General features: G+C 40.2%; 1 protein-coding gene and 1 long non-coding RNA gene across 6 annotated transcripts in view; one reads left to right on the top strand and one right to left on the bottom strand.

Annotated features, from left to right (window-relative positions):
• The window catches only part of LOC125724481 (tropomyosin alpha-3 chain-like), a 32,500-nt gene extending 19,039 nt beyond the window's left edge, over positions 1 to 13,461 (bottom strand). The window contains exons 1-6 of one of the 5 annotated variants that reach the window (XM_049001203.1): positions 13,323 to 13,461; positions 12,256 to 12,636; positions 11,876 to 12,051; positions 2,382 to 2,515; positions 1,756 to 1,873; positions 1,596 to 1,666 (exon numbers count right to left, since the gene is read on the bottom strand). In XM_049001203.1, the coding sequence (XP_048857160.1) occupies positions 1,596 to 1,666; positions 1,756 to 1,873; positions 2,382 to 2,515; positions 11,876 to 12,007 (455 nt within the window). In that variant the 5' untranslated portion in view covers positions 12,008 to 12,051; positions 12,256 to 12,636; positions 13,323 to 13,461. Of the gene's footprint in view, positions 1 to 1,595; positions 1,667 to 1,755; positions 1,874 to 2,381; positions 2,516 to 11,875; positions 12,637 to 13,322 lie in introns of all 5 variants that reach the window. The other 4 variants (XM_049001204.1, XM_049001206.1, XM_049001207.1 and 1 more) reach the window with 4 other exon arrangements.
• An 87-nt stretch (positions 13,462 to 13,548) lies between these two features.
• Positions 13,549 to 14,097, top strand: LOC125724492 (uncharacterized). Its single transcript, XR_007387198.1, has 2 exons — positions 13,549 to 13,692; positions 14,012 to 14,097. It is a non-coding gene; the product is annotated as an uncharacterized LOC125724492 (long non-coding RNA).
• Positions 14,098 to 16,226: the final 2,129 nt, after the last annotated feature.

Genomic DNA, 16,226 nt, shown 5'->3' with positions numbered 1-16,226 from the left:
GATCGTCGAGGCGATCGCCGGTCTCTTCTTCCTCTTCCTCCGGCGCACGGTGGTGGAGGGAGGCGGCGCTATGTCCGTAAAGGCGGACGCCGGGAGGATAGTCCCTGGTTCGCTTGGCGCGACGTACTGCTCGGTCCGGAGCTCAGCCACTCGTTGGAAGTTCGCGCACACCTCCTCCGCTAGGTGCGCGTCCTCTTCCAGGGAGATCCGGTCCAGGAGATCCCAACTCCGGCTAATGAGATCCCACGCCGGGGAATCCTCCCGGATGCCGGGCTGGGCTATCCAAAACAACAGCTGTTCAACGTAACTGATGTAATCTTCCTCAGTTACGGAAGCTGTTTTCCCTTTTTGGTCTGTCATTCTGTCACGCGAAATGCAGGACGGGCTGGACTGAAGATCGCTCAGGGAGCGCGAGCGATCCAAAATAGACAAGCAGGCAGGAATCGGGGTAAACGAGGGTTTAATCGGGCTTCGGGGAGCCGGGAACATTGGACGCAGACTGACATCAATGACAGACACGGGTTAGTACAAATCAGGAACTTAAATACATGAAACAAGGCAACATGAAACAAGGCAGCAGGAAACAAGACACGACTGGGCACAATCAGGAAATCACACGTGGGTAATTAGGGGGCGTGGCACACACGAGGAGCAGACGGAGCGGGCGTCACACTGCTAGGTTTTTATCCCTATGACAGAGTAAAAATGTTTTAGCAAAAACACCTTGCGCTATAATGTCCGTACAGAATTGAAGGTAAGGGAAAGTCTGATCTTAATCTAGCTCACTAGCAATGCAAGAATTGCCTGTGCATAGCAGGTGAAGTTGGTATTAATATCATGCATCATCCAGCCCTGTAATACATTACAGACATTTTTGAAATTCAATACAAAATACCCTGCCTCGATTTGTGATGCCATTCAGCTCCGGTACCAGTTTTTATGCCAGTGGAAAACCAACACTTTGAAGTACTGTACTTTTGGTGTTTTACTGAAGTACCAAAAGCACAGTACCTGGTGCAGTGGAAAAGGGCCCGAAAAAGTTCTCACTGCATCCAATTTTGTCTGAGGAGGGGTCAGCTTACTATGGCTACAAGAAAAAAATAAATACAGTATTTATTGGCGAAACATGGGGAAACTCCTGAAACGAATGTATAGCACTATAGCAGGAACTGGGGAGGGTGGACAATACCCTATATATTTTCACAGAACACTGCAGGTTCAAAATTGCTGGAAAGCCTGCAAGTAAGTCCCACACTAACAGCATTACAAATTCAATAACATGCATAGTTAGCAGCTAACAGCATTCCTTTTCACAAAACCACATTTTCCCTTCACTTAAGCTGCTAACAATTGAAGAGTACTACATGGACATGGTTTTTTTTAAATTGCTAAACTGGGACAGAATAAAATTCTTATTAATAGTTTGGGGGAAAAAATTGTGCGAAGCTGCCATTATGCATTACTCTTCAGTAGCTGTGTTGGAAATGAAGAAGGTGCAGCACAGTGTTGCATTGGAGTAACAGCAACTCCTGCACTGCTGCTATCTCCACCTGTACTGTGGGTATTGACAGTATATGCACATCTGTGTGACTCACGCTTCTGCCAAATCCGCCCTCTCCTCAGCACGTTCCAGGTCTCCCTCAACGACGACCAGCTTGCGAGCCACCTGAGATCGCACACACACGCACATACATAAGTACCACTCTGCTCAGCCATGGGGGGACCTACCCAAGGCCTGCAGGCATCAGAGCTCACCTCTTCATACTTGCGGTCAGCCTCCTCAGCAATCTGCTTGGCGTCCTTCAACTGAACCTCCTGCATCTCCATTTTCTCCTCATCTTTCAGGGCTTGGTTCTCAATCACCTTCATACCCCTGAAATACAGACCAAGAAAGTAGCAGTCCCTTATTTAGCAGCTGGATTTACCTCACCAGTCTGAGCATTCTTTTATAACAAAATAAATTCATTAAATAATACTACTACCTCAGGGGTCTCCAGGGTGATAGCGAGATGATTAATGGATAATGCTTTATCTCAAGAGTGGCAAATCGACGGAAGACGACAATACCGTTGTGATTCTGTAGATTTTCGGAATAAAAGTATCGCACACTAAAAAAATGTCAGGCATCCCTGCACTAGCTTATATAAAATCTTGGGGGGGTGTTGGGGGACTGTCCATTAAAGTCGTCTGTCCATTAAAATAGGCTAGAGAGAACCTCTAATCCTGCTGAGTACCACTGAAACCAGCCAAAGAATTTCGGTGTGTTCAACTAAGGACTACAAGACCTGGATGTCCTTCAAGGCCCTTTGGTCACAGCTGTAGATAATGGTTCCAGTTAATCAGCACTCCCCACCCATCCCTCCGCTATAGGGAGCACAGACCTTTCAGTCTCATCAGCAACCTTCTCAGCCTCCTCCAACTTTTGCAGGGCGGTGGTCAGCCGCTCCTGGGCACGGTCCAACTCCTCCTCCACTAGCTGGATCCTCCTGCTTAGAGATGCTACCTCAGCTTCAGCCTGCCCAGAAAAATCAGAGCAGGCATGATGAAACATACTTGCACACTCAGAAGAACCAGTTTACTTTACCTTGCTGGTATGACAAAAGGGCAGAAGATTCAATCAGCATTTTATGCTGAAATGACCACCAACTTCTCTAGCTCTTTGACAGTACTCATGTGCTCGAAATTAGTATACACTCAAATGAGGCACCCTTTCTCAGTGCTTTATAGATATGACAGCCTGTCTGAGCTGGAATTTGTACCAGTATGCCTAAGTTTTTAACTTGTGAAGGAAAGCTTCAATGGTAGAAAAGGCAAACCAATGTGAAAAGAAATGAACAGCCAGGAAAAATAAAGACAAAACACCCCTTTCACTTGAATTCTGAGGAAACAATTATTTACTGGAAAACCAATAGTTGTAAACAGAACTCTGCTTCTGAATTACGTTCCAATCCACAATAAGAGCTAAACTACTATAATTAATAACCAACCTGCAGTACCTGATGACCCAAAGAATACCATCCTTAATGGTGTAATCACAAAAAAATGTGTTCATGACTGTAAATAACCCTGATTTAACAACCCTCCATAGGGGTCATTTTGAAATGCAATTGCTATTCATGTTAAATTACGAGGTATTACAAATTTAAGATAAGCTGCTTCAGTAGACAGCCCCATCTTTCTGGGACATTATATGAACAGTCACTGATGAGCCAAAACATTATGACAGGAAGCGAATAATGTTGACTCTTAAAAACAAGGCCTGGGATATGTTACACTGTAACATAACATTCAGTTCTCATAGTCAACATGTTGAATGCCAAGGAAATAAGAACATAACTATACAAACGAGAGGAGGCCATTCGGCCCATCAAGCTCGCTTGGGGAGAACTAAACTAATAGCTCAGAGTCGTTAAAATCTTATCTAGCTCTGATTTAAAGGAACCCAAGGATTCAGCTTGCACTACGTTATCAGGAAGACTATTCCATACTCTGACTACGCGCTGTGTAAAGAAGTGTTTCCTTAAATCCAGTTTGAAATGTTCTGCCGCTAATTTCCACCTATGGCCACGAGTTCGTGTATTTAAACTAATGCTGAAGTAACTATTTGGTTGAATAGCATCCAAACCTGTTAGAATCTTATATACCTGGATCATGTCCCCCCTCAGTCTCCTTTGCTTGAGACTGAACAGATTTAGCTCAAGTAACCGTTCCTCGTATGACATTCCTCTAAGACCAGGAATCATTTTTGTGGCCCTACACCTTTTGAAAAGGCTGCACCTTTTCTAAGGCCACAATGTCCTTTTTAAGATATGGTGACCAAACCTGCACACAATATTCTAGGTGAGGTCTCACCAAGGAATTGTATAATCTTAGCATTACCTCCCTTGACTTGTACTCCACACACCTGGAGATATACCCCAACATCCTATTGGCCTTTTTTATTGCTTCCCCACACTGGCGAGAATGGGACATGGAAGCATCAACATACACACCAAAGTCTTTCTCAAGATCAGCTACTTTTATTTCAGTGGGACCCATAAAATACCTGTACTTTATATTTCTGCTCCCTAGATGGAGTACCTTACATTTATCGACGTTAAATTTCATCTGCCAGGTATCGGCCCAGTCACTAATTAAATGAAGATCCCGCTGTAGCTGCTGATCCGCTAATTCAGTATCTGCTACACCACCCACCTTGGTGTCATCTGCAAATTTCACCAGTTTACTGTATATATTGGTATCTATATAATTTATGTAAATTAAATGTAAATGTAAATAGGCAAGAGTAAAGACCTTAGTGGCTGATAAGGAGCAAATTGTTATAACCATATCATTAGAACATCTCCGAAATGACAAGGCTTGTGGGGTGCTCACTCACAATCAGCTACGGCAAGTACCTTCTGAGAATTCCCTTCTTGGAGCAAAGCCATGATCCACTGACAGGGTGCTAGGTAGCCTAGACTCAATAATGTGGAATGTGAATAAAGGCTATCCTGTCGGGTTTGAACCAACAGAAGACGACTATGCAAAAGCAGAGGAATAATTTAATTATGCTCACGAGACCATTACATAGGTCATCAAGCTCTGTTGTGTATGAGGCTGCATAGCCATTGCAGTCAGAGTGCCCATGTTAATCCCAGCCTACCATCAAAAGCACCTATAGAGGGTACAAAAGCATTGGAACTGTACCATAGGATGATGGAAGAATGTTGCCTGATCCAATGAATCGCATTTTCTGATGCATCATGTGGACAGCCAGTGAAGCATCTGTGGGATGAGCTGGACCAACAAGTCAGATCCTCAGCTATATGCAGCAGGAGGTCAATGCACTGTGTTAAATGTTGGCTTTCCAATATATTACATTCCAGACCATGACGTGTGCTGTTTTTGATAAAAGTCAAAATTTTTCACGTCGTATAGGGGCAGTAAAATTTTTGGGCCATAGGTCAGCTTTGGGACCTCTGGCTCAGAGCAATCTACACTCCAGTAGCTCAGGTGTGCTCCGCATACCTCAAATGCTATACCCAATATAATTAAACCTAATTTATTTGAGTTAAACTTTGGAATAAATGCAAACTGAATTGAAGAAATGGATATCTATCATTTCATCTGAGTTGATTATTTTTTTACATTCATCTGCCCAAATAAGTCCTTTTCATTTCTCACCTTTGATTTTAAAGGGAAAAACCACACTACACACGCATAGAAAAATTCAATTTTGCTGTTACAGCAAAATTAAAACAGCAACACCAATCAGAACAGAAATGAACCAGAAAACCTGGGACAACCAAAGACAATGCGGAGGGATCAGCATTTGGGGATGCTCATACTAATGAGAAGGACCACAAAACAGAGCAAGAAAATTGTATATGAAAAGTCTGATCAAACTAACAGGGGTCAACAGAAAATTTTACCATTACATGTTTAAGTAACTAATAGCACAGTTTCGTTATTAAAGACAGAGTTGTGTGTATCACATAAAGACCACTATTAGGGCTGCACAATTAATCACAAAAACACACATGATCTCGATTCACACCTTTATGCAATCTCATTTCTAAATTATAATGCTTCTTCTGCATCATATTATACAAGTTGGATGAAAACAAGCACTCCTACTTTTCCCCGGAGAGTCTCAAGAATGCCATAATTCTACACTGTCTTAAAGGGCACTCTCTCACCGCACCAGGTACCTTACTTTCGGTACTTCAAGAAAAGTGCCAAAAGTACAATACTTCAAGGTGTTGGTTTTCTACCAGTGTAAAAACCGGAACCAGCGCTGAATGACATCACAGCGCGAGGCAGGGTATTTTGTACTGAATTCGAAAAATGGCTGTATATTATAGGCCTGATTGATGTGCAATATTAATACAAGTATTGCACGTTGTGCATGTGCAATTCTTAATTAGCCAGTAAGCTAGATTAAGATGAGGCTTTTCTTTAAAAAATAATTAAAACTAGCAAAACTTGATAATTATTCCTTTTCAAGATTATCTAGCATATGTTTATAAATCAGTTTTAAAAGTTCACCTCGGCTGCTTTTACATGAGCGTTGCATTAGTACTCAGAGAATCATAATTTTCATCCTTGCTGTTTAAATCACTCCTAAACGGGTTATTGAGAAACTGTTGAACTCTTTTTTTTTATAAATACCCACATATTTATTACAACAAAACTACATTGCAATACTTAGAAATTTTCCAATACCATGCTGTCTTTGTACAGACACTCCCCTACTTAAGAACTTTCAGACATACGAACGAAGAGGACTAAGTCCAAACCGTGTTAATTGGGCTCCCGTTGCCAGTTCATATCAATTTTTTTTCCTGCGCACCAATTCTGCCTAGCATCTTGGCCTGTTGCAATAAACGATAAATCAATTAACTGCATGATAATTAAAATGAGGTCGATAAATGAAAATTGCCTTCCTCATGTCTCTCCCTAGCAATTGGGAATATCGGCTCTTTTTAGCAAACCGGCTCATTTGGCTCAGCTCACCAAGAAGAGCCGGCTCTTTCGGGCTCCTAAACGGCTCTTTTTAAAAACCCCCCCGCTCTCTTCGTTTAACCTGATACTGATTAGTGTGACCCGATTTGAGATTGTTAAAAATAAGACGCTGTCTAGTAAGCGGGCTTTTTTGAAAGACAATGTGTTCCGGCCACTGTCGTCCTTAATGTTTAGTATGGGGCGCCGTTTGTAAAGATAGCAAACATTTTTGTACTTGCCACTTTTTCAACATTTAGTGCAATTTTCTGACATTTAGCTAGAAGTCAATGGTGTTGTGGATCATCAGGTTTTTTTGCTGTGTAAATTATGTTCAAAATTGTTCAACATATGTAAATATAAATGGCTTGTCTATATATAAATATTAAATGTAAATGTTAAATATAAATGTTAAATGTAAATATAAATATAAATGTTAAATATAAAACTTAAATGTAAATGTAAATATAAATGTTAAATATAAAACTTAAATGTAAATGTAAATATAAATGTTAAATATAAATGTTAAATGTAAATATAAATATAAATGTTAAATATAAAACTTAAATATAAATCTAAATGTTAAATCTAAATGTTAAATGTAGACTCTAAATGTTGAGAACGTATGCAAATTAGCCACGCCCATTTGCGTAAAATGGGCGGTACCGACGAGAGCGCAGGTTAGGGCTGATGCATATTGGTCAATACTGACACGCGAACGTGCTATCTTTCATGTGATGTGTTTAGTGATTTTCATCTGACAAACAGAAAAAGTATGCAGTAATAATAATGGAATGAAGGGGAAACATTAATGCAACAGTCTTCATGTGCAAATGAAAAATCATATTGTCTAGCCAACAGGAAGCTACCATACACATAAATAAAAAATATATGTATACCTATATGTATTCGTTACATTTTACAAAAATACTCTGCAGACTGATGTTGCTACCTATCTGTTAGCTGTCACTAAAGTCAGAACTTACTGATATCGGTGATGTAGGGGCATTAATACTGGATGTGCATGAGTGCACTGCCGTTATTGAAATGTGACCGATAACCACGATCCCCCTCCCGCCCCAAAATACATTCATAGCTTTCAGATGTCACAGTGGAAGGTGTACATGATGTTGCTCCCGGCTGTGTAGCAATACCATGTAACGCAGCGCGAACAACTGCCAAAACTGCACATTCTATGGCCTCTAAGTGAGCGGAATTCGCCATATTGTCCTGCATCAGCCCTAACCTGCGCTCTCGTCGGTACCGCCCATTTTACGCAAATGGACGTGGCTAATTTGCATACGTTCTCAACATTTAGAGTCTACATTTAACATTTAGATTTAACATTTAACATTTAGATTTAACATTTAACATTTAGATTTATATTTAAGTTTTATATTTAACATTTATATTTATATTTACATTTAACATTTATATTTAACATTTATATTTACATTTACATTTAAGTTTTATATTTAACATTTATATTTACATTTACATTTAAGTTTTATATTTAACATTTATATTTATATTTACATTTAACATTTATATTTAACATTTACATTTAATATTTATATATAGACAAGCCATTTATATTTACATATGTTGAACAATTTTGAACATAATTTACACAGCAAAAAAACCTGATGATCCACAACACCATTGACTTCTAGCTAAATGTCAGAAAATTGCACTAAATGTTGAAAAAGTGGCAAGTACAAAAATGTTTGCTATCTTTACAAACGGCGCCCCATAGTTTAGGCAGCTCAAAAACCCGGACAATTCTATAAACATTAATAAAACGGCTCTTCAACAGGAGCTGGCTCCCATCGTTCACTAAAAAGAGTCAGCTCAAAGAACTGTCTTGTTCGCCAACGACACATCACTAATAATGAGGCATGAACTCTTGTGCCAGTGGGCTCTTTGCCCATCAGCTTCCGCGTTCATGGAAATGCGGCTCACTCATTTCCGGTCTGTGAAAAATGACATGCCGTTTACAGGACTTGTCCAAACTTATGATCAACAACGTACATCGCTTTTGTAAATCTTTCTCCAAAGTACCAACGAGTAAATTAGAGAAAGGCTTTAAGATGATTGCCTTATCTTACATCCACGGATACGAAGGGAAGTCTTATTCGTTCAAGTTGTGGCTGGCGTTAGACTAAGACATGAAGAAAAAAAAAAAATCGGATATGATGATCATCCGATTATAATTATCAATTTCGCACAGGCAGACGTGTTCACTATAAGCGGTAAAGTAAAATGTGGCAATAAATTATATTTCTTGCTTGGAATTTGCTAGACTAAAGTAGCTACAGATTTGCATATGGCCTGTTGAGGCACCTGCTTTTATTTATATGGAGTGTTTTGTTGTTAGTTAGGATCTTTGTAAACCAAAAGTGCTAACTGGCAGTTTTGCCTGTTTTCCCTCTCTGAGTCTAATGTTTAATATTTTAAGGGCAATTTTGTTTACAGAGTCTTCATAATCCATTTTATTTATTGCTTTTGGTTGTTTTGTTTGTTTATTTTGGATATTAAAAATGTCTTCCAGTCTCAGTGTTAAATATTCTCTAGAAATTAAAAGTTTACTGATCGTTGAAAGGGTGTACTTGCATTAATGTTATTATTACATCAGTTGAAAATGGTCTCACAAAGGCAATATTATTGTTTATTGCAATAAAATCTGTTATCGTGGCAGGCTTACTACTATCACTTCTGGCTGATACTCTCACCGTGCAGCAGCATAGCGTGCACTCTCCCAGCATCCTAGTTCTTGGTACTTGCGTATACCCTTAAAATGATGATGAATAATGACTTGCATTTCAAGTTATGAACGGCCGTTCGGAACGCAACTCATTCGTAAGTAAAGGAGCATCTGTATATTACAGAAAACACTTTCTTTTTGTGCTATCACGATTTCTGGTTCTTCTAACCACATTGCAGTTAAAGCTTGGGTTACTTCATTTACTACTGTTACTACTACTACCTTATTTATCATTTTCTGAGTTTGCAACTGTTTTCAAGATGGCAGTTGTATTGTGTTTCAGTAGCAGGCTGTTTTGCATAACCAAATCCACAAAGAAAGCATTTCAAGTCCCACCCCAAAAAAGTACCTCACTGGCACTTTTAGTTACCATAATAGAATCACCATTTGAGCATTTCCTTCCTGCTGTCAGAAGTTCATATGCCAATCCTGGAACAATTATATGTTTGGCACAGTCACATTTTGTTGTGTATCCTTTTGCAGTTTAATGAGTGCAATAAATGTTTAAGAAAAAAAATTCTTGTATAAAAAAAAAAAGCAGCGATCTCAATTCTGTGCAAAAGAATTGCAATTCACATTTTTTTTCCAGAATCGTGCAGTCTAGTCTTTATGAGCTCAGGTCAGCTCAGGACAGATCAGGTTAGAAAGCAAGCATTGGTACAGCACATTGCCATACCCAACAGATAACGAAACACCTTGGGATTCTGGTTGTTGAATCCCCAGGCTGACACACAGTCCAGTTCCACCCCCAGGAAATGCCCGTCTGCCGCAGCCAGGTGCTATGTGGATGTCCCTTGGCCTGGTCTAGCTGCTTGGTTCCCTAATAATGAGGATCCTGCAAGCTGGATGACACTCAGGGAACCACACTACATGGCTGTAGTGCCGTAACTGACACTCCCTCACAATGCAAGTAATGTACCTCATTCAGCAGTCCCTGAACAACCGCTCATTCGACACAAAGTCAAACTAGTTTTATCCAAGGATTCACGAAAGAGACAAAGGAGTTCAGTCTTCATCTCAGGTAATTGGATTGCATACATGTCCAACAGCCATACAGCAAAACAGGGGGCACCAGAGTTCTAAAGACATGGACCTCCTCTTAGAGAGATACCAGGAGTGCCACACACCCCTTTCTAGTGACCTGACAACTTCCCCAGGGATCACTACTCTGTACAGTGACAATATTACGACAGCGGCGCATGCACACAGATTCAGCAGCTCAACACTCTCCACTGTTAACGGATATCTGTGTGTCAACGCACCAAAAGAATTGCTACTTGATTTCGTTCTACTCGGTACAATAACAAATTTCATTGTAATGCATTTAAAAAAATAAACTCTAGAACCAGAAGACTATAATTTAGAAAAGAGTTCATTCAAGTCAATTTAGACAATCTCCTGTTAAACATTTCAGTACATGTTGATAGGTTTTTTTTCCATACAATCAGAACACACAGTTTAGTCTTTTGATTAAGTTTGGCCTTCTGGCTTCATTTCAGTTCAGATTGAGAAAACAGAATACAGTAAACATAACTATGGTATGTGGCTACATCGCTTCATACATACATTTGATTTGGTCGGGAGACAGGGGAAGAGAGAAGAAAAGAAACAGAATAACATGAGGAGAGAGGAGGAGAATAATAAAAAAACAGCCCCCAGGCTGTACTCCAGTGGGGAGGACATTCCTATCACCCCATCCAAACAAAGCAACAGAATATAAATACACCTTGTTTCCCAATAAATTACCCCAGCATTGGAGAGAGTGCAGTTGATAAGACCATCGGTTGGAAATATATCCAGTGTGCCAACTCACTTGAGACATCATCATAATAGTGAGAGAGAGTCTGTCTATCTATGTATGTATGTATGTATGTATGTGTGTATGTATGTGTGTGTATGAAGCAAGGCTGAAACAGCCTCAGTAATTAGTCTTTCTGTGGCATCCAAGTCGCATTGGCTAGAAAATCCAGATCGGGCTTAAAAAAAAGTAGTAGGTAACATGGGATTTAGAAAGACTTGGTTCATTTTGATTGGTAGGGGGCCAATCACACAGTACTGGAACCCTATTGTATTTATATTTGATTTTTTTTTTTTATTTTACATATGTGCAAATAAGCATCTTAGGTTTTGCTATTCTAACATCTGTTCCTAATTGTTTTCCATTTTAATTTCAAAACAAATTCAGTTTTCCCTGATATACCACCAAACCCAACTAAACCCCAAATCGAAGTTTGTATTTAAGAGTTAATTTTTGTGTGTATAAACATACACGTTTGGATCCACATATTTGACTTGAATGTCACCCTTCTTCTGAATTCATTTCAATATACAATGATTACACTCTCCACAAACTCGGTTTGCATTTTATTACAATTACTTAATCCATCCATCAGAAGCAGTTTTTTGGAGAGAAAGCAGGGTCAGCTAGTCCCTCGAGGAAATGAGGTTAAAGGGCCAACTAAGGCGTACACAGACTTAATACGGCAATTCCGCAAAACTGCTAGCTTATTGTAAGCATGTGTTGGCGCAAAGTAAAACAGAATCCCTGCTGGAAGTCAAAGAAAGCGAAAGCTGCTGGTAGGATCCGGGCCCGGGGTGCCCTGTGTCCCTGGTGCCGGCGGTGGGTACCTGCTCTCGCGTCCTCTTTTCCTCCTCCACCTGCCTCTGCAGCGCCTCGGCTCTCTCCTCAGCCTTGTCCGCCTGCTGCTGCAACACCTTAATCTTGCGCTTCACCGCCTCCACGCTACCGGCTCCGGCCATAGTCTTCTTCGCTGTTTATTAACTTTAGCGAGTTCCCCACGGCGCTTGACAAAGTAGCCAAAAACGCAATTAATCAAGTGAAACTATAAATAAAACTTTATTAAGTTAGCTCTTAACTCAAATAGCTGGTTAGGCGTGACACAACGGGCAGCGCTCTTCCAGTTACCAAGCAAATAACGCCCAGTCGACTAAAACCACCCTCTATAACTGCTGCTTAATCACGATATCCCAACTGGCACATGTTTTACCTACAAAACTGTTGGTCGAGCAGCTGACAGTTTTTCTCTTTCTTACGACACAGCTTCATAAAAAAAGAAAACCAGTGCAACAGTTACTTTAGTAGGTAGTCAATTGCTGGAAAGTTATACTGGTGAGTCGACTGGAAAAAGGAGCACTTAACCGACAGGTGGCCTAACTCGAGGTTTACTGGGGAACTAGTTAAAGCGACCGACCGAAACGTCGTCCAGGTAAAGGTTCATGCTTGGTCGCTCACGCGCACCTCCCTCCTCTTCCTCCTTTTAGCAACATCCGTCGACTCCGCCTTGTCCTCCGCCGTCCCGAGAGGGAGCGGCTCCAAGCGCCGATCTGGGATCAGAATGTGCCATTCCCACAACTTCCCCTACATAAATCTGCGTCGTGACACAGGAGGATATTTATTTCACTGTTAAGTGGTATCGCAAAATATACTTCAATCCAGAACACTTTTATCACCTTTACAGTACAGTGCCTGATTTAATCAGGGAACAGATCTATATCAATCTCCGGTCTCTCAAAGTATTTATCCTTAAATGTAGAGTGGGGTTTTTTTAATGGATGTTTTGGAAAGACTTAACGTAAAACATTTCCGATTATCTTATATCTTAAACATGTGCATAAATGTTTAGAGTGCTTCAATTCTGTTACACATGTACATGTACTACACATATTTTTTCAGGCAAACTTTCGGGAGCCTTTCCGCAAAGCAGTACAGGTATAGGCTGACTAGTCCTGCACCTTTTCTGCTATTTTCTTGTGACCCATCTGAAGAAACGTGCTCAGACTAGCTGCGTGATTTATTGTGGCTCAATCTTGTGTCAAGAATCTTGTGCAATACTGAAGTATCTGCAAACAGGTAAGGACACACACGCGCCGACGTGCACAAACAGCCTAACAATATGCCCATGCTACTCTTATCAGTGAAATGAAGATTTTTAAAAATATCGATTCGAACTATGGAACCTGAACAGTTGCTTGTTATGCAATATAAAATATTTGAAAAGCTATAATATTAACGAAGATTTTGTTAGTAAACAGATCTACAGCTTTCCAGTCCTACCTTAGCTCAAAGCAACAAGGCATTAGCAGTTTGGCAATGATACACCAGTGACATCACGAATTTTTTGCTTCTTGGCTGTTCTGTCTTGTAGTGTTTCCACAGCAATGAAGCATACTTTCAGAATGACTAAATAAGGACAATGTGCACAATGTGCAAGTTTTGCCATTCCAACACTGTTGGGTTATAAGTGAACAGTAGTAGGTCTAAGGTTGCCACCACCGTCGAAAACTACATTTCCCATAATGCACCAACAAAATGGCTGCTGATCACAAATGAAAACACCTGAACAGGAATGGTAGCTCAGTCTTCAAACAAGCCAAGGAACAGCACAGCAAGCTCTACTCAAGAGTTTACTCCAAAGACACCAATGGTTGGTAAATGTTATTAGGTTATATTAGTTAGAAAGAACTAAAATGCAAAAGCTTTCATTTTGATTTGATTGTCTGTTTGACGTTTGATTGTCTTTATTACATTTGATGTTTAACTGTTCTGTTGTTTGAAGCGAGCATTTAATGGAATCTATTATTTGATTTAACTTAATTCACTAGATTAATTTTATTAATTCATTTGAAATACTTAGAATGGTTCATTTGTTTACCTTAATTTAATTAATATAATCTAAAAAGCTCATGTATTGTTTTAACATCTTACAGAATGACATGGTGAACCTCTGTATCTGTGCTTTGTAGGTTATCAACCTGACGGTTCAAACATTGGTTGATTAACTTGAAACCAACAAGTCTAAGTTGGTAAATAAAACTCAACGAAAGGTGAATCAAGAGTTGTCCCGGAGTGTCCTTTTGGAGTGGAACTAGAGTGGAACTTAACAAACACAGACAATGGAGTATTAGTAGTAGATGACTTTGGGTTAGAATATTATAACCCTTGCAAATATACATTATACTGAAACATGTGTGGGGTCATTTAAATTTAAATAAGAGAGATGACAGCTCCTTTAAAATGGAAAGTCAGACTTAAGAGCCCCCTGCCATTGACAACCAGCAGCAGTGCAGACATGGAAACTGACACCATCACACTCACACTCAAGGTAGACAGTAATGGAAACTCACACATTCTACAGTAAACACTTAGTATTTACAACATTAATACACAATCACACACATATTCATGGTGCAAGTCATGGTGGTAAACGGAATAATTCGTTCTGTCTAATAGGAGTCGTGGTGCCACATCACTCTTACCTGAGGATTTTCTGTTCTGTTGCCTATCACTACGTAAGCACTAGCAAGCGAGGTCAAAAACAGATGGATGGGGCATCTCCGGTATTTATCTGGTGTTCGATGATTGCAGTGGGTTTGCACTTGTTCTTTTGGGTTGCTGCTCTGCTGTCAGACCCAAACTGGTCCGCTGCCACAGTTCACAAACTGTCTGCAATGTCTCTCAGGAGGGTCTAGCCATCACACTGTCCATCCAGACAATGCATCGGGGGATTCTTTGCATCTCAAGGAACACTGGGAAAACTAGGGGCAAAATGGTCACATTTGCTGTTGTCTGCTACTGTGTCCACCAACACCACTTGAGGCAACATTTTCCAGGAGAGTCATTGCATCCATGCAGGGTTCAATTTTAGGACCACTATAGTTCCTAATTTACATTAATGATACTGACACCAGTACATACAGTGAACTGGTTAAATTTGCAGATGACACCAAGGTAGGTGGTGTAGCAGATACTGAACTAGCAGCACAGAGGCTACAGCAGGATCTTGATTTTATTAGGGACTGGGCTGATTCCTGGCAGATGAAATTTAACATAGATAAATGTAAGGTAATTCATGCAGGGAGCAGAAATATAAAGTACAGATACTTTATGGGTTCCACTGAAATAAAGGTAGCTGATTTATGAGAAAGACATCGGTGTGTATGTTGATGCTTCCATGTCCCACTCTCGCCAGTGTGGGGAAGCAATAAATAATAGGATGTTGGGTTACATCTCTAGGAGTATGGAGTTTAAGTCAAGGGAGGTGATGCTACAATTATATAATTCCTTGGTCAGACCACACGTAGAATATTGTGTGCAGGTTTGGTCACCATACCTTAAAAAGGACATTGCTGCCTTGGAAAGGGTGCAATGTAGGGCTACGAGAATGATTCCTGGTCTTAGAAGAATGTCTTATGAGGAGATGTTAGCTGAGCTGAATCTGTTTAGCCTCAAGTCTGTTTCCCCAGTCTGGTCATTGACGTGTGTACCGACTGCTCCATTGTCTACCTATACTCCCGAATAAACCCATTGTCCTGGATTCGGATCTCTCTGATCCTGCTTTCCCGCACCCCGCTTGCTCGTCCGGCACCCAGTCGTTACAGATGCTTCCGGTTATTTAGTTACATTTAATAGCTGTAGGAAATAGTGAATGGTATTTAGCAATATACATCAAAAACATCTTCAAGATTCCAATATGGAAGGTAACCGGCAAAGTTTTGCAGATTTCATAAAACAAGGCTCGATCCAGAGATGGCACCGTAGCCCCGGATAGGAACTAGTAGCCAGCATTTAGTAAATAGCATCAAAAACACATATTTAAAACTTTAACAGAATAAAGACTTAGTTATTTTAATAAACAAGGTTTTGTTCAGTAAATGTTTGTTCACGCTCATGCGCACAAACACACACACACCTCGGAGGTCGGGGGCTTTAGAGTTTGACTTTAGGTTGGTGATCACGGTGTGTGTCCAAACCCCAAAGCACCCTAACTTAGTCATTCACTAACTTATCACGAAAAAACAGACAGAAATAGACTTCTAAATTTTAAAGAAACGAAATTAGCGGTTTTTGGTAATGTTTCAAACTTCAGTTGTATCGGACATGCGCACAAGAATGCACCCACAGGAGGGCCTTTAGAGTTTGCTTAATCAAAAAAAAAAGCACCTGACATATGTAGTTTAA

This window comes from Brienomyrus brachyistius, unplaced genomic scaffold, assembly GCF_023856365.1.
Source record: "Brienomyrus brachyistius isolate T26 unplaced genomic scaffold, BBRACH_0.4 scaffold56, whole genome shotgun sequence".
In the NCBI taxonomy this organism is placed as follows: Eukaryota; Metazoa; Chordata; class Actinopteri; order Osteoglossiformes; family Mormyridae; genus Brienomyrus; species Brienomyrus brachyistius.
Note: the sequence above shows the minus strand (reverse complement) of the source record. Positions and strands in the feature narration are given on the sequence as shown.